This window comes from Borostomias antarcticus, assembly GCF_949987555.1.
Source record: "Borostomias antarcticus genome assembly, chromosome: 5".
Classification (NCBI taxonomy): domain Eukaryota; kingdom Metazoa; phylum Chordata; class Actinopteri; order Stomiiformes; family Stomiidae; genus Borostomias; species Borostomias antarcticus.
In genome coordinates this window covers 18201172-18226171 of record NC_140238.1, presented here as the reverse complement: position 1 = coordinate 18226171, position 25000 = coordinate 18201172, and the positions used below count along the sequence as shown (strand labels likewise).

Sequence of the window (25000 nt, the reverse complement as noted above, 5' to 3'; positions counted from 1 at the left end):
CCACTTAGGCCCACCTATTCAGTTGCCTCAAACAGTGGTGCCATTTCTGAGCACCACACATAAGGGTAGGCTACCTTCTGAGATGCCCCCCCAGTCCAGTTTACCCCCAACCGCCCGGCTGCCTCGAGTGATGCTTGCTAGGCATTCTGGGAACTTTGTGTTTCCGCGGACACAGCCCAAGCGTCCAGGCTCCCATATGTGCATTATGCGCATGAAAGCTCCGCCCTCGTCATAAAGTCCCGGGCCGTCTGTCAGAGCAGCCCGGAGACGCCGCATGGCGGAAATCTGTTCCTCCCCTCCCTCACCGTGGGGGAGGGGAGGGGGGAGCAATGGGGAACGGACTCAGTCCTGGCTGGTGTCTTGGGCTTTGTCCTATATCTCCATGTTATTGCGTGTCATAGGTCATAGGTGCAAATGAAAAAAAAAAGTCAGTGAAATGTGGCTTAGGTGGTGCGTGGTCATCATCATTATTCCCTGTCTGGTCCTGGTTGACTGGGTTTGTGTTTCCTTGTATGATAGAGGCCAAAAACATGGACCTTAAGGAACACCAGTGGTGTGATGATGGACCCGGCATTATAATGGACCTCTACAGGAGGGTGGGCTCTTTGTTGATGGAGAGGATGTGAGGGATTTAGAAATGTGATGGAGGGATGGTGTAATGTAGTGGTGGTGTGAATGTCTGCATCCTGTGCTTGTGTTGCCTCAGTTCCCTGACAGGAAGCACTGCCTTTTAGCAATGGTGTCACAATTCATGACCCAATCCTTTCCATTGCTCTGGCCTGTACAGGCCAGGCCAGGGGTAGGGAATCCTTATGACTGCAAGACCTTTGGTAACACTTTAAAATAACTATACCCCTTATAAATAGTTAATAGATCATCCACAAACTGTTAGTGAATGAGTTATTAATGATGTGTTACACGTTTGTTAATAGTTGGTTAATGATTCACATCTATCCCTTATAAATATTTAATAACTCATTAACTTAGTTAATGAGTTATTATACTTGTTAAGTACGGTATTTGTTAATAGTTGATCCACTTACAGTTGGCCCCATCAGGCCTTCCATCATAGCCTCGTGAGACCATCCTGATGTCACATTATTACTCGCCAATCAGTCTGGATACTCTCGATAGAGAACATTTTGAGCTCGATCGGAAAATGATCTCTCCAATCAGCGTTGGTTCTGAGGAATTTGAAATACAAACAGCAACGCTGGGCGGGTTTATGACAGCGAGGAGTGGTTGAAGTTAGCATGTGATAGACATTTACAGATTTTTTGCAGATGGTGCATCTAATCGCCTGCCAGGTATTTTTGAAAGTGCCTGCCCTTTTCCAAATAGTTTCCAACGGAGAGTTCCCAGATGGTTATGCAAAGCAAACCAAAATAATCCAAATACAAATTCATAAATATTTAGAAGTGAGTAACAAATCATTATGTAAAATATAGTAAATGTATTTAAGACCATGTCAATAGTTTATAGACAGTATTGGGACGTTTTTCTAAAGTTGCAACTATTACTAATTTACTAACACTAGTGCACAGTGCCCTTGGAGCTGTCGTGGTTGTTCTCTCCTTTCCTTCCTTCCTTCTTTCCTTCCTTCCTTCCTTCCTTCCTTCTTTCTTCCATCCATCCATCGGTGCACTAGTGTTAGTAAATAAGGAATAGTTGCAACTTTAGAATAACGTCCCAAAAAGGGCTATAACTCATGAGCATGGTATTATCAAATATATTACCTCACCTTTTACAAGTTGATAATAATCACTTACCAATTTACTAATATAAAATAACATTTGTAAACATTAGCAAATAAGGAATAGTGGCAACTTTAGAATAACGTCCCAATAAGGTCTATAAACTATTGACATGGTCTTAATATATTTACAAAAATATACACAATTATTAATAATTTAATTAATTATTAATTAAAAATTGTAAATCATCAACAAACTATTAACACATTGTGAATAACTATTAACTAATAGTTTATGAATGATCTATTAACTATTTATAAGGTATAGTTATTCTAATGTGTTACCACCTTTTTTGCACATAAAAAAAAAAAAAAAAGTACCTCGGGAGCCAGAATGGCTGAACTCATTGAAACGCTGAGTCTGAAAGATGTAAAACACGGTGTGTTAAATGTAGTCTCTGGATATTGCTCTTCTTATTGCTGATCCAACATAGCAGCAACGCAGCTGCGTTAGCTATGACTGCGTGAGAGTCGGTTCATTTGTCTTAGAAATGTCTGCAATTTTATCTTTCTTGTGGCCCTTTTATTCCTGAATACAACTTTCACTCAATTGGGACTGGGCCTTGTACTTTGAACATGATTGGATGGGATAAGTAGATGAGGATGATGCTGATAGACGATGGATAGTATAGTAAATTGCCAGTTTGGGCACCTTGAAATGTCTAGAGTACCTAAGACTGGAATGAGGAACTGATTACCATTGATAAGATACTCTAGGACAGGTGATTGCAAGAATTCCAATGCACCTGTTCCCGACATGGGAAATTAACTTTCTATTCTATTCATTCTATTCTTCATCACTGCTGGTGGCCTACTGACAGCATAACTCAATTAATGGTTGTTAAAAATAAAATAAAAACTTTATCCATGAGCTGTCCATCTTGTGCTTGTGAAGGACAGGCTGATTCCAATTCGGTTGGTTAGTTTCTATTTATTCGACCAGCTATCATCAGTGGTTTTGTATTAGGCTACTAATTGTAAATTGGATAGCCAATTCTAAATTTGTGTGGGAGCTAACGATTAATGAATGAATGAATGAAGATGGATGTGGAAGTGGAGACCACCGATGAGATCTCCAGGTGTATGGAGGACCGGGATCACTGGAGTAACGATGAGTAGTCAAGGAGCCACCGTTACCTGACCCCAGATCTACAGTATTCTCTAGTATTACAGTATTCTACATTATACACAGCAGTATTACAGTATTCTACATTATACACAGCAGTATTACAGTATTCTCTAGTATTACAGTATTCTACATTATACACAGCAGTATGTAGTAGTAGTGTTCTAAATTACAGTACATTTACATTTTATTCATTTAGCAGACGCTTTTATCCAAAGCGACTTACAGTAAGCACATTTGTCTAGAGTGAGTGAACCATCCCATTCATTGTCAGTAAAGCCTTCTAAGTAACATCAGCAGTCACTGTGCTAAAAAAGGAAGCAGACTTCCCCCCCCTTCGTTCTTTCATATGTAGCTAAATGATGTTAGGGGTTGGTCAGGTGGGGGGAAGGTTAGGGGAAAGGATATTATGGGGCTTTTTCTTTTATCTTCATCAGTACAGTACAGAGCCAGTATGCACTAATGTATAGTACAGTTTAGTTTTGCTGTATTGTTCTTCTCTATTGCCCTTTTCGACCGAGGCATTTTGGTGTCTGATCTCAAACCAGTTTTTCGTGTTTTGAAAGTGCAAGATTCTGGCTCTCGGCCCCCGAAAACTGGTTCAGCTGCGGACCTACTCCTCTGCTGGTCTGGAACAGATTTACACAAGACGTTAGTGTTAAAGGTCAATGAGATAACTTTTTATAGTTCGATATTCACCTGTACTAGCTATTAGTTTATAATTGGCCTTAGCAAGACTCCAAAAATTGTTTTTTCGTGACATGAGACTGCATGAGACCCTGTGAATTTATTATTTTAGAATTTCGGTGTACTGGCTAGTACACTGGTGGGAAATCTTGTGGTGGAAACGGATGTGATGCGTTTTAAGTGTCACAATATCAGGAAGACAACAAACACTTCGCCCCACGAATTTATCTACCTGCACATAAAAGAAAGAAGACCGGCATTTACCTGCATTGAAGCCATCCTTCCAGAAAGTCCATTGAAGTAGCTACAATCTTCCAATCTAGTTTGCTCCACGCACGTTTGTTATCATATTTCTTTCCCATCATTACAGCGAGTGAGTGGGGAATTGTGGGAAGTGAGGTTCTTAAAATGTAGTGCCAATTTTATCACAACCAGAGGGGCCGCCAAAGTGCAGAGATATCTCATGTAGCTTTAATGTGCCACCATATTAAGTTGTAATATTTTTTCAGACGAGAAAGGGACTATGTAAATTCCCAATAGCCTATGTGGTCAGTTTATGCAAATAACTTTAAAAAAAATAAAAAATAAAAAAATCTCCCGCTCCCTTGTCGGCGCTATGGTATAAATAATTCCAGCGGGAGATGGCTACAGACAGACAGGGTTTTTCCTGCATAGAGAATTATGAGGTGGCCACCTCTGTCAAATTTTGTGCCGCCTCCAGGTCTCTCCAAAAAAACACTACTCATACCTGCCAACCTGTACGCATTTTATGCAGCAGGTAGGCTACTCATTTTTTGCTTTCCAAAATGTCCATTGCACAGCAAATACCTGATGATTCTCTCAAGGATCTCTGACAATATTGCTGTATGTTATTTACCAAATGCCACTACTTTGTCTAAGAGAGTGCTACAGAAAGGCCTGAACTATTTTACACAAGGATATATCCATGAGATTTGGATTTCGGACAGAGCAGGTGACAACATATGAGTTGATGCTACAGTAGGTATTCGCAATCTATGCGGAAGGCACAGACGCCTCTCAAACTCCATATTGAAATTCATCAGGACAAAATCAAGGAGTCTAACTGCACATGTAAAGCAGGGTGAGTAGGTTAGTGGTATCCATTCTTAGAAAATAAACATATAAGAATGATTTGTTAACTACTAGCTATGGGCTAATTAGCTACTGTACATAAAGCACCTAATGTTACTATTCATAGCTTTTTTTGCCAGCGCTGCTGTAAACTGATGTGTGGAGAGAGGTGTGGAGTATCATACAGCTTGTTTTCTTATAACATTATGGTACAGCAGTATGTTTTAAGAACCATTTTCTTCAAACTAATGTCTAATCTATGAACAGACAACCCGGGACAAGCTTTGTTTGTGGGACATCAGAGGCTTGGTCTTAAAGTTGCACAGAAACGGACGTTTGAGATCATCTAACTTCCGTAGTTTGACGTATTTCCGACGCAAACCAGCCATGAGGGTGGGACATAATGTTTAGAGGAATTTGATTGGAACATTGACAAGTGGACGGGTTTTAAGAACTTTAGACAGATTCGATAGAAGGATAGCATTGATTGACGGGTGGATGTCGTGAGATTATTGTCCTAAAATCTAAGGTACCTGTTGTCGTCATTGCACGTGATCTACCGTTTTCCAGGAAGTAAGAAATTATATACTTTGATATAAGATTACAGATTGTACTGTTCTGGAACATGTACCTTCAACAATGATGATACTAGAAATATAGAAACAGTGAAGTTAGTGATGCACCGATCTGATCTGATAGATCGAAACCAGCCAGTGTAGCAGATTATTAGTATTATATTCCCTTGAAATTAGATTTTTGGGGAATCGTTAACTCTTCCTCTCCGCAATGCTGAGAGGATCTGGCCCTTTCTCACAGAAATGCTGTGGAGGGTCCCTGCCATAAACCCGGAAATTTAGATGAAGCCAGCCTCAAACATTCCTGCAGGCCTGAGGCCCCCAGCAGGAAACCAAAGGAATATAGACACTCTTTCTCTTTTTGTCCTCAACAAAATTCAATTACTTTCTCCCAACTATGAGACCACAATGAGAATAGGTCCTATGAATAAAGCATGGGCATTTATGCATTGTATTTTTAAAGGGGTCTACGTTTGCTAAACTAACTTTTTCATTGAAAAAATAAATAAATAGTGGAGCGCGTCTGGTGTACTAGGTCAAAAAAACTATGTGCTCATTGGAACAGGGGCAAATAGTAGAACGAAAAAAGGTGATCCAAGCACTCTAGTTAGAATGATTAAAAAGCCTTTATTAGATGGCTAATGCATGGCAACATTTTTTTTGTTTTTTAAACGCACCAGGAAGCATTTCTGCTATATTACATTTTTAGTATTCAGTCGAGATCACTTTTGTTAAAATTTACCCATTATTAGCATTAGGTGTGTTCTGTTCGGGGGGCCTCCTGCCTTCCACCGATGTGGAAAGCGCATTAGCAGGGGGAGGCAATCTAGGTGTTCCCCCCCCTCTGGGCCGCTTGGCCCAGAGAGCCAGAAGGGGGAACGGCATCTAGCCCCCTGCCTCTATGACGATCAGAGTGGGCCGCGATCGGGAAAACGCTCGGAGGTAACTCAGCCCACTAAGACCGTCAAAGAGGGACAGGGGGACTGCTGTACATTATAGTCTCTAGACTCCGACGCTTCGTGGAGTCTGAAGGAGATACAGCCTAGTGTCTCTGCCTCCATGGTGACCGGAGGGACCGCTGGATGGCCATTTGGAGATGTTTCGGCCCACGGTCACCACGGAGAGCCACAGAGACCAGCTAGTGTCTACCCTGGCTTCCACTAGCCGACGTACAGTGGAATACCGGAAGAATGCAGCAATACCCCGGACAGAGAGCAACGATGACAACAGAGATGACATCGACATACGCAGGTGGAGCAGGGTAGGAGGTGGGGCGAGCATGCAAATACACAACCAGCAGTAATGGCAAGCACGAACAATGACATGTTTTGACAGCTTAAATACATGCGCTCTAGCGAGCTGACCAATGCTATGACAGCTGACAGTCAGCTGGTGGTTAGCGTCATTACGGGGTGTGACTGATTAACCTCTGCCGATTACCCCGGCCGTGACGTACATGCCTCGCCTGAAGTAACGTCGGAGACTTCATTTTTGCCATGCATTAGCCATCTAATAAAGGCTTTTTAACCATTCTAACTAGAGTGCCTTGGATCACCTTTTTTCGTTCTAACTTTTTCATTGTTTTTGCATATACATTTGAGTCTCTGCTGGGCCTACTAACACAAAAAGTATGAAGTAAAACAACCCAGTCATTTTGTGGTGGTCAGCCAAAATGAAAACATTAGAAAAAAAGTCAGTCCCAGCAAGCCATTCAAATCTCCCTTGTCAAATTATGTCATAGTTGGGGACTCATTATAATAATTCCGCCCCCAATTGAATACCTCCAATCACCTGCTTTTTTTGACCTGGCTATAAAGGCTGACATTATTTGCAGGTCCCGCTAGCTAGCATAATGTCTTCGCATGGAAAATGCTCTGTTCTTGGATATACTAAGCAGTGCAGATGGCTACATCGTTTCCCAAGCTCAAAGGACAGAAGAGCTGAGTGGATACATTTTATTTTTGATGACAAAGTTCCCGCTGAAATTGACAAAACACTGGCAGTATGTGCTAGCCATTTTTTGCCCGATTGCTTTTCCAACCTGGGTCAGTACAATGCAGGATTTTCAGATAAACTCTTTCTGAATGATCAGGCAATACCAACTGTCCGTGGAAATCATACAGAAACTGTAAGTAATTATGCTGTGTGTTTCTTTGTATATAGTACTAATGCTAGCTAGCTAACATGAACAAACTCCCCTTTTGCCTCAACCCGGATGCTTGTCTCATCATATACGTTAGAATAACGTTACTAGAATGAAATTGGTAGACTTCTAGTTGATCTAGCGGTCATTAAAAATGATCAAATGTTAAGAAGTGGACATCATTGGATTCCCCTCAGCCTACAGAATCTAGCTTTCATTTTTTGTAGTCGAATTGTATCTTGCTAGCGAATGTAGCTCGAGGTAACAGCGTGCAACCTTGGAGATAATAACATGGGCACTATCATGTTTAGTCAGGAAGATAGGACAATGAAATTTGCCAAAGTGTGGATGGTCTAGGCTAGCCACCTATATTTGAGGTAGCATCGCGCCGTCAACAGCCCTCGCTCTCTAGCCTGCCGACTTGCTCATTAGCTGAGCTCATTTGCATATGAAAAAGCACTCAATCCGCTCAATCTGATCTCGTGGTCAACAGAGGGGTATAGAGGCATGCTAGAACGCTTATTCTGAGTGGTATTTTCAGCAAAAAAATACCCAAAGACATGTTTTGGGGACCCCAGGGACTTTGGGTTTGTTGAAAATTAGCATAATAGGACCCCTTTAATCAAGTGTTACTGTGTTTTGTAAATAACAGATTCTGTGCTGCTAAGTCAACCTAGCGATGTTGGATGTACCGTGGATTCCAAGAGACTGCAAAGGCTCAAGATGCAATTTTAAAATTAGTAACTCACATTTGTATTTGTACTCTGATAAAAACATAATATTTATGTTGGTTGTGGTTTGTTTTATTAGCCAGAGTGCTGTTTCACATTGCTGGGGACCGCAATGTGAGGACCGGCCGTCAGGGGGGTCACACAGGGCTTATTAGGCTGATTATTCTGTAGTATTCAATAGTAACTAACAAATAATTTATTGTTATGCATGAGTTATTCTTTGTGGTATTTTACTATTTTATTAGGATATAATTCAGTCTTTTTTATTTAGGCCTTCTTATTGCACTTGCACACTGATGTTTGTGCCAGACTAGGCCTCCATGATCCCATTTTCCAGGCCTAATAGCCTACATCCATCTAAATTATTTGAATACATTAAGTTGCATGCACTGACATTACACAATTTAATTGTATCATTATCATCTTTATTGTTGGCCTTTAGTAGGTCTATAATGCAAATAAAGATAACACGCATAAGGCGATGGCAGATGTGGGCTTTCATTTCACTCCGAATTGCAAAATAGCCTTAAAGCCTCAGAAAGAAAAAGGTGTCAAAGGCAACTCTTCAAAAATAAAGCCTTATAGCCCTCCAATGCAAGATTTCAAGCTTCAAATAATGTTTCCAAGATCATTTTGCTGGTACATTAACTTACAACATGATCAAAGGCTGTGCGGGTCTGCATTCCCTGCCCAGGCACTATACTATGCAACTTGGAGATTTGGGTAGGAGCCAGGGCACAAAATGAGCCACAAAAGTTGACTGCTTTACGCCATACGTCACATCCCCCCTCCCTGTTGAACTTGTAAGTACTGTACTAGTGTTAGCTAGCCTAATATTAGCTGGCTTGCAATGTTTTATGTTGAAATAGCTCCATGTTTTGTTTAGGGTGACCATCATTTAAAATCCCCAAACCAGCTGTACTGAACGTGCATAGTATTTACCATTTTACGACAGTTGTGCAAAAGGGAACCTGTAAGGGGTGCCAAATCACAAAAATAACACATCCTACATTGGGCACTGTCCCATTTTGGTTCACATAATTCGTCATAGTGTTCACCTATTCAACGATGTATGCCAAAAAAAAAAAAAAAATCTCCTTTTGTTGTAATCTTATATCAAAGTATATAATTTCTTACTTCCTGGAAAATGGTAGGTCACGTGCAATGACGACAACAGGTACCTTCGATTTTAGGCCAATAATCTCACGACATCCACCCGTCAATCAATGCTATCCTTCTATCGAATTTGTTTAAAGTTCTTAAAACCCGTCCACTTGTCAATGTTCCAATCAAATTCCTCTAAACGCATGTCCCACCCTCATGGCTGGTTTGCGTCGGAAATACGTCAAACTACAGAAGTTAGATGATCTCAAACGTCCGTTTCTGTGCAACTTTAAAGTCATGAAGTTCGCGGCTAACCGCCGAGCGCGAAACAGAATGAATACCACCTACTAGCAAACAAAACATGTTCAGTCACAATTATACTGTTAAAACTAAGATACCTGGATAAAAAATATGTTTTCCAACGGATATATTTGACGAAAGTAGATTAATAAGCAAGTCGCTTTTCATCGCTAACTCAGAGCGGGGAGAGCCATGAACGCAATCTGTTCGTGGACTACAAGAACGCGTCATTGATACCTTTGACTGCGCATGTCAAAGGTATCAGTGATGCGTTTTTTTCAAAGATGGCGCGGTTCAATGGGGCTTCACTTTAGATTTCGAATCCTGGGGGCCTGGAGTCGACAAACAACACATCCAGACTTTTAAGACACTACCGTAAGGTTGCAACCCAGCTGTTCTTCTTTGTTGTGGTGTTGATGCAAGTGTTGTTTAATCTTAGAGAATTTAGGTCAGGCTGTGATAATCTATGACATCATTAATTTCATTCTGCTGTGTTTTCATATTGCCACATTTGTTTTTCCATCTATTATTGAATTGTGTTTTCATGTTATTTTGATAATTGATTAGTATGACTTCAATAAATATTATTAAGCTTTGATCATGTTGTTGTAGCGTCATCACATGATCTTTAGGTCACTTGATTGAGTCAAGACCTCTGTCAGACAGAGATGAATAAATTAGACTATTGATGAAGGTTATCAGTTTCCCTGTACAGAACAGGGTGGTACCCCGTACGGTTGATTAATGTATTAAATACATATTCCTTTATATTTGTAATAACCGCGGTACAATCATAAAATTATACCTAATCATATAGTCATATTTCCATTATAGTAATCCTTTGAGTGCTACACCGTTTTTGCCCAGTAATGCGCGACCGGTGACTGGATGATTTATTTAGTATTTTGCCAGGTTAAAAAATGAGTTAAAACGCACTAAAAGGTCTATGTTATAAGGCTTACTTCACCACATGTATCTTAATGTAAGGTTATTTTCCTATATAGGGCTATTTATTTGATGAGGGTTTAACCTGTTCAATGTACCTTGATCTCGGGTTGAATACACTAAGGGCTTTTGTAGGGCTGCCCCCTGAAAGTCGAAGAGTCAAATCATCAGTCGCTAGATCGACAGACTGAGTCGTAAGTCGACTGAGATTCCTGAAGTCGAGCTGTCATTTTTTTTGCTCCACTGTCAAGATGTGCTGGTGGGCTAAAAAAGACCACTCACCTGCCCTGTGATTTATATAGCCTAGGACAGGCCAATCATTCGTTTTAGACCTAGGTTGTAAAAGGAGACTTACAGTTAGACTGATATACTGTAGCGGACGGAAGAAGGCAGGGAACCCCTCTCCCCTCCGCTATGAGCCTAGCCTACTATGCGCCAGCAATCACGTGTATTGCCCAAACGGAATATCACAACATGAATGAATGGAGGAACGAATGAATGAACGAATCGTCGAATCTGGTTTGAACAGGCGTATCTGTCACAAAATTCAGGCCTACTTTTCAGCAGCTCCAGCTCCCTCTGCTTTTTCTCTTACATAATTGCACAACTGATGGTTATTTATGTGTTACAAAAAAATAAAAAATAAAAATCAAACGGCCATCGGAATCTGCCATCTTGACTGCAAAAAAAGAAGCGGCAATCGGGACCAGCCATACAAATTCATGATCGGTTCACCCCTATTAGCATCTTAGCTTACGTGCAATGGAATTGTTGAAGTTGGTGCTACTAGTAGCTGCTGAGAAAGCGCAGACGTGACGCATTGAAGTGTCTCTCCAGTTTCACTCACTGGGAACCAGCACCATCCCAGAACTAGGTTTGCATTGGCGGAAAGGGGGTATATGGTACTTTCTACTCTCAAGGCCCTCCTCTCTCCGAACCTAAACAGGGCTAGGATGTAGGACAGGCCTGAGCTGGACTGGGCTGACAGTCCTCTATCTTGCTGACTGTACTTTAGTTGACTTTAGCTGTGTACAGGCATCAGGGTGATGGGGGGGGGGGGGGGGTACTGTAGTCCTCACCATAGCAACCAGAACTGGTTGCTAAGATACCCCATTGTATGAGGGGAGCGTGCGGATGAATGTTCAGTCTCTCCATCTCCGTCTGTATTCTGACTGTCTCCATACCTGGGTAGGCCTAACGGCACCAACACATGGTGCCAAGATGTTACACTACCTCTCTGATGTTGCTTTAGGTTTGAGTCTTACCGTCAGCCCCGCAGGCTCGCTTGAAGCAGTATTGATGGATGTATAATCTCAATTATTGGTTCACTGCTGCTCAGTGTTGGGCTCGTGTCGTACCAGTATGCCTCTGTTCTAAAAACAGAACATGCCCCACCCCAATTCTGCCTCCTCCCATCCCTGCCCTGGCCCTCATCCCATCCCTGCCCTGGCCCTCATCCCATTCCTGCCCTGGCCCTCATCCCATCCCATCCCTGGCTCTCATCCCATCTCCTCTAGCTCTCCCTTACCCACACTCCGTCCTCCCATAGTTCCGTGCTGCAGAGGGCAGTTGGCACCTGTAGAAAGCGCCAGCCTCCTCCTCCTCCTCCTCCTGACCCTGTGCCAGCCTGTGGGAGTAGAGACAGAGAGAGGGGTAGGAGGATAGAGAGACAGGTAGGAGGAGGGAGAGAGGGATAGAGAGAGGAGGTCACTCGGGGACAGAGTGAGCAACGGCAGGGGACAGCACCCCTCGCCACTAGCCCCCCGGCGCCCACCCGGCACTCCCCGACCCTGGGGGTGGTGGGACTTGGAAGCCGCACGAAGAAGAAGAACCAAGAGGAACACCGGTCCCATAACAGAACCGGGCGCTTTGTTTCGGTGCAGAACCGCGGGGAAGTTGTTTTGCCAAACGAGGCAAATGAGGCAGAACACAAGCCGGGCTTGGTAGACTGCGGTAGCCGCTGGTTGTGGGCAGGTATGGTCCAGAGCTCCCACCCGCAGTGCTAAAACACAACAGAAGGTGTTCGGAATTCCTCTTAAATCCCTCATTACAGGCTCTCCGGTTCCATCCGCAACAAAACGACGGAAGTGAGAGAGCAATACGCCCATATTTCATCCAAGTTTTTAAAAATCCTTTTCACACGTAGCCTTCCATAACCACATTATGCTGCCTCATTCAGACAGCCACCCTCCCTGCTGCTGTGTTTTCTCCTTCTCCCTCTCTCTCTCTCTCTCTCTCTCTCTTCTTTCTTAGCGGGAGTATTTATCCAGTTCTTTCTCCTCGGAGTGGGGTAGTGAGTGAGGTGGGCTGTGTTTCTGGCACGGGAGTCTGGGCTGCTCAGTGTGGCACCGGGCGGGGTGGGGTGGGGTGGGGCGGGGTACCGGGCACAGTGAAAGGAACTGGTCTGGCACGGCCTGGGACCTCTGCCAGCGCTCCTTGGGAGAAATTGTGTGTGTGTGTGTGTGTGTGTGTGGTTGAGAGAAGGTGGTGATGGGAAAATAAAGGAAGAGAGAGAGAGAGGGAGGTAGAGAGGGTGAGATAGAGAGATGGAGGGAGGTCCAAGAGAAGGGGGGGGTGGTAGAGAGAGAGAGGTAGAAGGAGAGGCGAGGTAGAAAGGGGAGGCATGGTCAGAGTAAGATCCTGGCATGGACTGGGTTTCTCTATAGACACCTCTCTGTGTTGGCGTGTTCTTTGCTCCGTTCTCTCTCTCTCCCTCTCTCTCTCCCTCTCTCTCTCTCTCTCTCTCTCTCTCTCTCTCTCTCTCCCTCTTGTTTTTTCCCCCCATGTTTGTTTGTTTGTTTCTCTTTTGGAGAGACCCGGCATTCGTGTGTGGTTCTGGCGCCCAGAGGCGCGCTGGCCCAGACGCAAGGTGACTCTCTGTCCCTCTGCGGCGGTCATCTGTTGATCCTCCCCGGCTAGGCTCTGTTACCACACTACCCTTCCTCCTACTCCTCCCCTCTCTGTCCCTCTTTCTCTCTCTCCTTCCTTATTTCTCCTTCTGTCTACTCATTCTTCAACCCTTTTCATTTCCGTGGTGAATGATATAGTATCATAGTCATTTTACTTCGAGCCTATAGCAGCCACAGCTCTCCAGACCATGGCCGCCTGCTCAGTACAGCCAAGATGGCCGCCGGCCCCTGTCATCCCTTTGGACCATAATTTAGCCAACCGCTCCGCAGTGGAAGGGTCTAAAACTCCTCTCACACGCCAGTTTACAGGAATAGCATTCAGGCTAATGGAGGAAATGTGTTAGGCCACGCTGGGCTCCATATGTAACGCAGGGATTCTCACTATTTAGGTCAATGTCACACCCCGTCCAAAATTCACCCACATTTGACACAGACCGAACTAGAGGAATTGCCATATTGTGTGTGTGTGTGTGTGTGTGTGTGTGTGTGTGTGTGTGTGTGTGTGTGTGTGTGTGTGTGTGTGTGTGTGTGTGAGTGTGTGTGTCGGCCTGTGCGTTTGCTTGAGTGTGCTGTGCATACAGAAATGTCTGTCTGTGCTTGTGTGAATGAGCATGCATGTGTTTGTGTGCTTGCGTGCGCGTTCGTGTGTGTGTGTGTGTGAGTGTGTGTGTGTGTGTGTGTGTGTGTGTGTGTGTGTGTGTGTGTGTGTGTGGACCCCTTCGCCCCAGTGGCCTGTTTATCCATCAACTAATATTAGTCTGTGCAGCGCAAACCAGCCTTGCTCAGTGGAGATTTGCACGCTAAGTCACCCCAGTCTTCTTAGCGTTTAATCCCGCCCCCACATCTGTGTGGGGGTGTGTCTTTCCTGTTTAGCGCTCCAAATCCGCCCAGCACAGTTGGCATTGCCTCGCCAGTGCGCCCCTCCCCCACATCCCACACACACACACACACACACACACACACTCGTTTTGTCCTCTTGTCGTTTCTAATGTGGCACAATTTCAGGCAGTCCTGGATCGGATCCGTATAGTAGGGTCAGTAGGGTTTGTGTGTATGTGTGTGTCTCTCTGTCTGTGTGTGTGTGTGTGTGTGTGTATGTCAGACAGTGTTAGGTTAGGAATGGGGGTGAAAATCATTTAATCTGCTAAGTGTCTTCCAGTGCAGAGCCACTAGGTTTGAGCCCGCTGAGCTGCCATGCCGGGCCGTGTTAATCCAGCCTGCTCATAGCTCACTTACCTGGAGAATGGAGTCCAACCACACCCTGAGCACTGCCTCCCTGTTCACCCTTATACCCCCTCCTCTCCTCCCTCACCCACTCCTCCTTTACCTCCTCCTCTCCTCTCCTCCCTTAACCCCCTCCTCTCTTCCCTCACCCTCTCCTCCTTTACCCCCTCCCCTCCTCCCTCACCCTCCCTTCCTTTACCCCCTCCTCTCCTCCTTAACCCCTCCTCTCTTCGCTCACCCTCTCCTCCTTTACCTCCTCCTCTCCTCTCCTCCTGAACCCCCTCCTCTCCTCTCCTCCTTAACCCCCTCCTATCCTCCCTCACCCTCTCCTCCTTTACCCCCTCCCCTCTTCTCCTCCCTTAACCCCCTCCTCTCCTCCCTCACCCTCTCCTCCTTTACCCTCTCCTCCCTTAACCCGCTCCTCTCTTCCCTCACCCTCTCCTCTCCTCCTAACCCCCTCCTCTCTTCCCTCACCCTCTCCTCCCTCACCCCCTCCTCTCCTCCCTCACCCTCCCTTCCTTTACCCCTTCCTCTCCTCCCTCACCCTTTTCCTCCTTTACCCCCTCCTCTTCTCCCTCACCCTCTCCTCCTTTACCCCCTCCTCTCCTCTCCTCCCTCACCCCCTCCTCTCCTCCCTCACCCCCTCCTCTCCTCCCTCACCCCCTCCTCTCCTCCCTCACCCCTCCAGCCCTCCCTGTGCTGCTGTAGGCCTCTCTCAGACATGCAAACCTGTAGGTCCATTCTGACTGGCATGAGCAGACAGACAGACAGAAAGGTGAGCAGTCTGACTAGTGGGGGGATGGGGGGATATAATATATGCATGCATGGCGAGTGTCCTTGATTGTCACCTAGAAATCAGATTGTCATTTCATTTCAGATTGTATCTTTCTCTCACCCCCCTTTCTTTCTTCCCCTCCCTCTCTCTCCCCCCGTAGAGAAGCATGCGGTCAATGGGAACCCCACTGTTGAGCCCTTCCCTGAGGGCATGGAAACCATCATATTTGGTAAGAGTGAAAATAAAAATAAAATCTCCTGGCCCATCAGATACAAATATGGGAAATAGTGTTGATGTGAAGATATACTGTGTGTGTGTGTGTGTGTGTGTGTGTATGTGTGTGTGTGTGTGTGTTCCAGGTATGGGCTGTTTCTGGGGTGCCGAGAGGCGTTTCTGGCAGAAGTCTGGCGTGTTCTCCAGCCAGGTGGGCTACGCTGGGGGGGTCACCCCCAACCCCACCTACAAGGAGGTCTGCACAGGTACACGTCCTGCACCGCACACTTCCACACACCCTCCTGCTCCCCCCTACATCGAGCTGCCAGACAGAACACTGCTGCTGTGGGAGCCGACACACGGGCGTCGGTCACGCGGGCGTCGGTCACACGGGTGTCCCACACTAACGTAGGTGGACGTAGTTCAGACGGATGCAGAGCAGGAAGTAGTGGCAAGCTGCCAGATGTACGGAGGACCGGGAAGACCAGAAGCTCCGATGGAGGGCCGTCCGAGGTCGACCTAGAGAGAGAGAGAGAGCACGACGTTACCGTCTGTGTTCAGTGCAGTGAGATACAGACGCTCACACAGACAGAAGCCATGACAGTGAGATACAGACGCTCACACAGACAGAAGCCATGATCGGAGGAGGAGGAAGAGTGAGATACAGACGCTCACACAGACAGAAGCCATGATCGGAGGAGGATGAAGAGTGCGTAGGGGGTATAGCTTTTTTCTTCAGAGAGGGAGAGAGAGAAAAAGAGGGGGAGAGAGAGAGACGGAGGAGGGGGGAATTCTAAAACTCTGGTCCTTCCAGCAGCCTCCTCTTCATCTGCAGTCAGCTACCCAGCATGCCCCTCTCTCCGGCTGCAGTCCCCCCCACCCCCAACGCCCCACCCCCCTCCCGGTGACCTACTTGTAGGGATTGGGCTCTCTCTCTCTCTCTCTCTCTCTCTCTCTCTCTCTCTCTCTCTTTCTCTACCCTCTCTCTCTCCCTACTGTCTACTCTCTTTCTCTCTCTTTCTACCATCTCTCTCTCTACCCCCTCTCTCTCTTTTTCTCTCTCTCCCTCTCTTTCTCTTTCTACTCCCAACCCTCTCTCTCTCCCTCGTTCTCTCTTTCTGCTCTCTCTCTCACTGCGGCGTTTTCGACTATGTAGGTTCCTCTGCCCCTCGCCGCCACCATGGACCGTAGCGTAGCCCTGTCCCTCGCCTGTTCTCTCTCTTTCATTCTCTCTTTCTATCTCTTTCACTCTCTCTTTCTATCTCTCTCACTCTCTCTTTCTGTCTCTCTCACTCTCTTTATGTCTCTCCGTATGTCTCTCTATTTCGCCATCGCCCTTCGGGTGTGACAGTCAGCGATGGACTTATAACCTGTCTCTCTCCCCCTCTCTCCTTCTCTCTCACACTCGGTGTCTTTCCCTCTCTCCTTTGGCTTCACTGGGAAGTATCTCTCTCTCTCTCTCTCTGTCCTTCTCCCCCTTTCTCCTCGTAGACACGGAGTCAGAGTAGTGAGTCTGTTTGAGGTGGAGACGCTCGCCAAAGCTAGCGCCGAGCCCAGTCATAAACTCGGATAAAGACTCTGGCTCCCTTCCTCCGCCCCTCCATCCATCCATCCATCCATCCATCCATCCATCCTCCCCCAGAGCCCCCCCCTCCGTCTGGGCCTTCCAGCCTGAAGTTCCTGCGCTGCCGTAGGCCCTGGAATGCAGCCGGAGCGCCGGCGGGATGGAGGGATGAGAGCGAAGGGATGGAGAGCCAAGGAGGGAGAGAGGGAGGGAGGAAGGGTGGGCGCTTCTGGCTTGCCTGGCAGACCTCCTGAGTGGAATCCCGCAAAGGGCCTTCCTCTCTCTCTCTCTCTCTCTCTCTCTCTCTCTCTCTCTCTCTCTCTCCTCTCTCTCTCTCTCCCTCTCTCTCTCTCCCTCTCTCTCTGTCAGCCCCGAATACAAGCTGGGAACCGCTGGGGAGAGAGAGGATGAAAGAGAAGAAGAGAAAGGTAGTGAGAGAGAGAGAGGAGAGCAGTGGAAGGAGAGGGGGTGGATTGCAGGAGGGAGAGGGTGTTACGGTCTCTCCCTCGCAGGCCCAGAGAAGTGGAGGCGTCGCTTCACCGGTGGAACGGAACACTGCTCTGGAGACGCAGGGGCTGTCAGCAGAGGACAGAGAGAGAGAGAAGAGAGAGAGAGAGAGAAGGTAATGGACTAAGGACTGGGAAAGGACAGGAGAGGTTGATTGATGTGAATTACATTACATTACATTACATTACAGTCATTTAGCAGACGTTTTTATCCAAAGTGACTAACAATAATTGCATTTAACGTAGGAAGAGCCAATGTACTACTACTTGCCAGAACTCACAAGTGCATCTTCTTTCTAAAACAAGTGACCAAGAGCATAATCTAGTGCTGAAGGCAAAGTGCAAGAATAGCAATCTAAAGTACAGTGCAATACAATACAATACTATACAATAAGTGCTTAGGTGGGAGGATTGTTGTAGTACTTCTTGAAGAGATGAGTTTTGAGCCTGCTACGAAAGATGGGTAGCGACTCTGCTGTCCTGACATCAGTGGGATGAATGTCAGCTTTGAGTCTCACTGAGTCCCTTCTGTGTGGCCTGGCTTTGTTAACCCACCCAGAACACCTGTGTGTGTGTGTGTGTGTGTGTGTGTGTGTGTGTGTGTGTGTGTGTGTGTGTGTGTGTGTGTGTGTGTGTGTGTGTGTGTGTGTGTGTGTGTGTGTGTGTGTGTGTGTGTGTGTGTGTGCTTGTTTGTGTGTTTGTGTCAGTGTTTCCCATCAGTAAACCTGATTTCTGGTGTGTGTATGTGCGTGTGCTTGCATGCATGTCTTCGTGCCATTCCCTCCACTTGCTGTGTGTGTGTGTGTGTGTGTGCGTGTGTGTGTGTGCGTGTGTGTGTGTGTGTGTGTGTGTGTGCGCGCAGCTAGCAGCTGACCTAGAGTAGGTTCCTCTCTTAGGATGCCTCCAGGCAGCTTGTTGAAGCTTTGGGGTCCTGGCAGCTGCAGGCTGGCGAGGGCTGACCCCCACTGTGCCTGTGTGCTTTTGACTACTTCCTCACAGAAACAGTTGCTATGCTCCCACACTGCCTCAGACTTCTCTCTCTCTGTCTCTCTCTCCCTCTCTCTCTCCCTCTCTCTCTCTCTCTCTCCCTCTCTCTCTCTCTCTCTCCCTCTCTCTCTCTCTCTCTCTCTCTCTCCCTCTCTCTCTCTCTCCCTCCCTCTCTCTCTCTCTCTCTCTCTCTCTCTCTCTCCCTATCTCTCTCTCTCTCTCTCATCTCTGTCTTTCTCACGTATTCCATCTCACATGTCAATACACATCTGCAGATGGTGTTGAGATCAGTCTAGAGATCATGTTAATCACAGTAGACCACCTGTGTGTTTTATTAACTCTGGTCTCAACACAGACAGGAGTGTGTATAGTGGCAGGACAGCCACAGATTAAAATCTAAGAACTGGAGAATGGATAGATTATGGTGGTCAGTCTGGAGTAACTGACTGTAGTCTACTGTAACATGCTATAGGTTCAAGATTCAAGCTTTTTTATTACGTTCTTCATACCAGTATAAGGGGGCAAAATGCTTTTGGGTTCTGGCTCCTCAGCATTGCAGCAACAACAGAATAATAATTTACAAGATGATAATAGTAACAATTAAAAAAAGAATACAATGCAATACAATTGGACAGCGCTATACAATACAAAGAATAGTGAAAGTATGGTGTGTGTGAAGTGTACTGTAGATGCGTGAAAAATGCAAATGTGTGTTGTTTTTGTTGTTCCATAGTGTGGGTAGGGTCAGAGTGGATGTGTGTTTGTCCCGGTGCAGGTCTGACCGGCCATACTGAGGTGGTTCGGGTGGTCTACAGACCCACAGATGTCAGTCTGGAGGAGCTGCTCACGCTTTTCTGGGAGAGCCACGACCCCACTCAAGGTAGCACCACACACACACACACACACACACACACACACACACACACACACACACACACACACACACACATGTACCTCTGTCATATCACCTCTCATGCACAAAAAAATACATGCAGTACACACGCCCACTAACACGTACACTAACACAGGCATGCAAGGTACAGTAGCACCTTACACGCAACATGCACACACAAACACATACTGTAAACGCATACACTCACACACCTACACAGACACATGATCAAAGGAAAAGATGCCCCCAGACAAGACCCGTCCCCAGGGGCACAAAGTGTATCGGAGCAGAAGGAAGGTGTCCAGACGTGTGTGTGTGTTCTCAGGGGTGTATGCCAACGCCAGACTGTGTTAACGTGTCTGAGATTCAACCATCCGTGAGAGGGTCGACCAAGAGGGTTCGCATCCCAATCCAGCCTGGCTCAGACCAGTGTGGTGTGTGTTCACATTCCGATACCAACCTAGTTCAGACCAGCGTGGTGTGTATTCATGTCCCAATACAACCTACCCCATAATTACAAGATGCTACAGCAGTATACTGTCTAGCGGTCAAACATGGTACTCGATCCTGGTCGAGTTGAGCCTCAGGACTTGAGGGTTTTGAACTGATGGCTTTTCACAGGGGTTCTTAGCTTTTGACCCAAGCTAGACTAGTACATTGAATAGCCAAGAACAGAAATGGCCATGGACACAAAGAACCACTAGGAAAGCCTTCCTCTTCCACTGTCAAGTTCACTCTCCTCTCCCCTGACCGTTCTCCTCTACCCCGCCACCGTCCCCTCCTCCCCCCGTCCCCCACACGTCCCCTCCTCCCCCCGTCCCCCACACCGTCCCCTCCTCCCCCTGTCCCCCACATGTCTCCTCCTCCCCCCGTCCCCACACCGTCTCCTCCTCCCCCCGTCCCCCACACCGTCCCATCCTCCCCCCGTCCCCCACACCGTCCCCTCCTCTCCCCGTCCCCCACACCGTCTCCTCCTCCCCCCGTCCCCCACACCGTCCCCTCCTCTCCCCGTCCCCCACACGTCTCCTCCTAACCCCGTCCCCCACACCGTCCTCCTCCCCCCGTCCCCCACACGTCTCCTCCTCCCCCCGCCCCCCACACCGTCCCCTCCTCCCCCCCGTCCCCCACACCGTCCCCTCCTCCCCCCGTCCCCGCCACCGTCCCCTCCTCCCCTCGTACCCCACATGTCTCCTCCTCCCCCGTCCCCCACACCGTCCCCTCCTCCCCCCGTCCCCGCCATCGTCTCCTCCTCCCCCCGTCCCCCACACCGTCTCCTCCTCCCCCCGTCCCCCACACCGTCCCCTCCTCCCACCGTCCCCCACATGTCCCCTCCTCCCCCCGTCCCCCACACCGTCCCCTCCTACCCCCGTCCCCCACACCGTCTCCTCCTCCCCCCGTCCCTGCCATGGTCTCCTCCTCCCCCCGTCCCCCACACCGTCCCCTCCTCCCCCCGTCCCCCACACCGTCTCCTCCTCCCCCCGTCCCCGCCATCGTCCCCTCCTACCCCAGGCCCCCGTTCTGCACACCATTGTTCACACTGCTCTGGGGTGGGGAGGAGAGGAGAGGGAGGGGAGGAGAGATGTGATGTGATGTAAGAGCATTAATTCACCATGAGACAGAGAGGAGGAGGCACTCTACTCACTCACCCAGTGGAGAAAAGGATGGAGGGAGAGAGAGAGTGTGAGAAAAAGTGATGGGTGGAGAGTTAGTAAGAAACACAGAAAAAGAGAAGAGAGAGAGAGTTGGAGGAAAGGTTCATTAGTCTTGACCTCTACCCATCATCCACCTTGGTTAACCCTCATCTTCTTCTGTCATCTACATTACCTAAGGCCCACATGCACTCTTGTGCACGCCATCGCTCACAACAAAACCTCATCCGTGCCAGCTAGCTGGGGTGGCACGTAGCTTGGGAGTTAGAGCGGCCGGCTGGGGAATGGAAGGTCCCTGGTTCCATCCCAGCTTCCGGCAGTGTGCCGAAGTGTCCTTGAGCAAGACTCTGAACCCCAAAATCGCTCACGCGCGACACAGTGGCGTAGTACTTGGCATTGGCGCCTCACAGCAAGAAGGTCCTGGGCCTTTCTGTGCGGAGTTTGCATGTTCCCCGTGTTCACAAGGGTTTCCTCCCAAAGGAGGAATACGAAAAACATGCAGAAGAACAGATGCTCTTCACAGATGCTCATCAGTCCGGTCTGGGCACTTGGACTTGGTCCCCGGGCGCCACTGACGAGGCTGCCCATTGGAGGAGGACAGCTGGGATGGGAAAAATGTAGAGGACAAATTCCACCGGCGACCAGTGAAGACGTGTGTGTGTGCTGTGTCGCCCCTTGAGGTCCAGAAATTACCATAGCCTCATCCATCCTCATCCATCCTTTAACCTCATCCATGCTAGCTAGCTCTCGCACATGCAGCAGGACATTCCTCACTTCCCCTGGAATCTCCCAGTGAGTTCCTTCCTCTGCTGCTCATCATCTGACCACCACTAAGGTACCTTCACCTCTCACCATCTCCGCAAGGGCGTCCTCTGTACCTCTTAAGACAGGATCACATGCAGTTTTAAGCCGTTTCAGAACTCAAATTTTGTTTTCAAAGCTGCTGTTTTTTCAAGATTCAACACGGCAAATGGTATGGCAGGACGGGACAGACGTTCCACAACTAGCATCTCGTCATGGCTGCTGTATGTGAACCTTGCTGCCTCTTTTAGTCAAGGCATTGACATGAACAAAAACCCGTATTTAAGCTTTAGCCCTGACTCGCTCTCTCTTTTCTCATCATTTATTGATAACACACAGCTTTCTTCTGTATGTGTGTGTGTGTGTGTGTGTGTACTGATGTACAGTCGATGCTCAGCGTGCTCTGTATGTACCTCCATTACTTACCGTCTGTACAGAGAACAGATCCCTGCACTCACACCCTTAGAATGAAAAATGTGCTTCCTGCTGGATCCATAAAGCGTTCTCCAGTCAGCCCTGTGGGAGAACACCCCTGAAAACCCTTTTTGAACCCTTTGTGGTTCTACGTAGAACCAACCAAATTCAACCTATAAAATGTTGCTACTGTTTTTCAGAGCAGGTTCTACCTCAGGAGCAACCGTAGACGCTTGTTTTTATTCAAAGCGTCAACAGAAGATAAGCGTGGGGAGAGAGCTCAAAACGTCTCTCTCTCTCTCTCTCTCAGCGTTTGTCACTCACTCGCGTGTCTCCGGTCTGTTCCCCCTTCCTCCTCTCCCGACCGGAGGCTCACGTGTGGAATCTCTGATTTGACAAACGTGGCGTGGAGAGGCTGAGGCGCGGCCCGGGGCGTCTACCTCAGCGCCAGCTGATTCTGTCCACCTAACAGCAGCTGTGTTAAAAGACCAGGGACAGAACGAAGGAATATTCAGCCTGATTTCACTGGCTGCACAGATTCTGAGTCACACACACACTTACACAAATGCACACAGACACACGCACGTGTGCAAACTCCCACTCACGCGGTTCACATCAGTGTGTGTGTGTGTGTGTGTGTGCGTGCGCGCGTGTTGAGAACTCTGCATCTCTGCTTTGCCTCAGTTCAAAAGGGTTTAGTCCTGACAACGTGATCTCGAGCTACGTCGGCTCCTCCAATCACGTGTAGGATAGCAACATTAACAGCCAATCAGAAACTCCCAGCAGCCCCCTCTTTGTGTGCTCTTTTCCATATTCAGAAACAGACTCGGTCTGCCAGATTCTCAGAGAGGTTGCATAAAGACCAATCCTTCGCACAAATTAGAAGTTTTCTCTTTCTTCATGCACACACACACACACACACACACTGTGAGGATCAAGTCTTGTATACTGACTGGTATCTGCACCAGTCCATGTACAGTAACAGTTCTATCCCTGTGGATACAATACACACAACATGAACTGGTTCGCGTTCACGTACACACACGTACAGTATGCATCCAGACACATTATACTGTACATGGCCAAACACTCGTAGAACACGTAATATGGTGTACACACACACACACACAGACACACACACACGCAGTGCACACGCATGACATCCCCAATGGTTGGTTTGTTCGTTACTTCCTCGTTAAAGTGGGACCCAAACCCCCTCCCCTCCCCCGTTTCCCTGGGGACCTCGGGGCTTTCAGTCTGTCTGGAGGATAAGAGCATCTTATCTCCCCCCTTCCTCCACCCCTCCTCCCCCTCTATCTTCCTCCTCCTCCTCCTCCTCCTCCTCCTCCTCCTCCTCTCCTCCATCCCCCCATCCTGTCAGCACATCCGCAGAGCAGTGCTGTGAGTCGACCATTCCCTGAGGCCGCCCGCTCACACACACACACACACACACACACACACACACACACACACACACACACACACACACACACACACTCCTCTTTTATCTCTTAGTCACTCTCCCTCCATTCCCTCCCTCCCTCCGCGTTCTCCCCCTCTCCACCTTCATCTGAACAACCTAGGCTCTTCTCCTTTGTTTCCTCCTCTCTTTCTCTCATCCCTCCCTCCCTCCCTCTCCTGTTTTTTGAGGCCATGCAGTATTTATGTCCCGGTCTGCAGATGCTGCGTCAGTGAGCAGGCGACGCAAAAAGGGCGGCTGAGGCGGGTAAGCGCAAGATGGCCGACATTAACGTCCTCTGACAACAGCGCCAACAGCTACACTGTGGGAGCCAGATAGGGACGTGAAAACGCAAACCCATAGAAAGACACAGCAAGAGAGCACACCTCAGCCTCTTGTCGTCGTGGTTTGAGGGTGGGAAGTAGGTCGTGCTTTATTGAAAATTTGTACGATTTCTTTTGCTTTAAAAAAAAAAAAAAAACGTTAAATATCTTAGGGGAATGTTTTAATAGAAAGGTTCCAGTCGTTGCTGACGTTGTTACTCTGTGAGCTCCGGTGAGTAGCTTTGTGCAGAGTCAAATACAGACACAGGTAGAACAGTTATATGGAGACCTCATATTATGCCATGAAATACCTCCTACACTCATACGCAGGCAAGAGGAAACTGTATCCGAAATGTGATATTTTTTTAGTCTGATATTTTTAGAATGTGACATAATTCAGACTCATTCCATCAAGAGAGTGTTACCGTAGTACCTCCCTATATAAACCACTGACAATAATGTCCCAACCCTCAAACACACACACACCAGCTGGAAAAGACACGCCAACCCCCCTTTGGGGGATCCGCGTCCCCAATGTCACTACATCGGTCATTTTAGGGGAACCCCCCGTATCTACGGCAACCCCCCAGAGGGCCGACCTTGACCTCCAACCCCTACCCCCTGCCTCCCGGCACCCCCTCCTCCCCTCCGGTTGGCTGAAATTGGTCGGCTCACTACAGCGTGTCACTTCATTACTGCGCTGCCCCTGACAGGTCTAATTTATGGAGATTGGGTGGTGAGTAGGTGTGTGGTGGAGCAGAGAGAGGCTGTGTGTGTGTGTGTGTGTGTGTGTGTGTGTGTGTCTGTTGGACTTTTTTTCCCCCAATT

The 25000-nt window shown here is 47.7% G+C and overlaps 1 protein-coding gene across 1 annotated transcript in view; it reads left to right on the top strand.

Moving 5' to 3' along the window:
• Positions 1–25000, top strand: part of msrab (methionine sulfoxide reductase Ab) — a gene marked incomplete at both ends in the record, with an annotated part of 42068 nt that overhangs the window by 515 nt on the left and 16553 nt on the right. The window contains 3 exons of the mRNA XM_084438982.1: positions 15525–15593; positions 15724–15843; positions 19410–19514. Of these exons, the coding sequence (XP_084295108.1) occupies positions 15525–15593; positions 15724–15843; positions 19410–19514 (294 nt within the window). The remainder of the gene's footprint in view (positions 1–15524; positions 15594–15723; positions 15844–19409; positions 19515–25000) is intronic.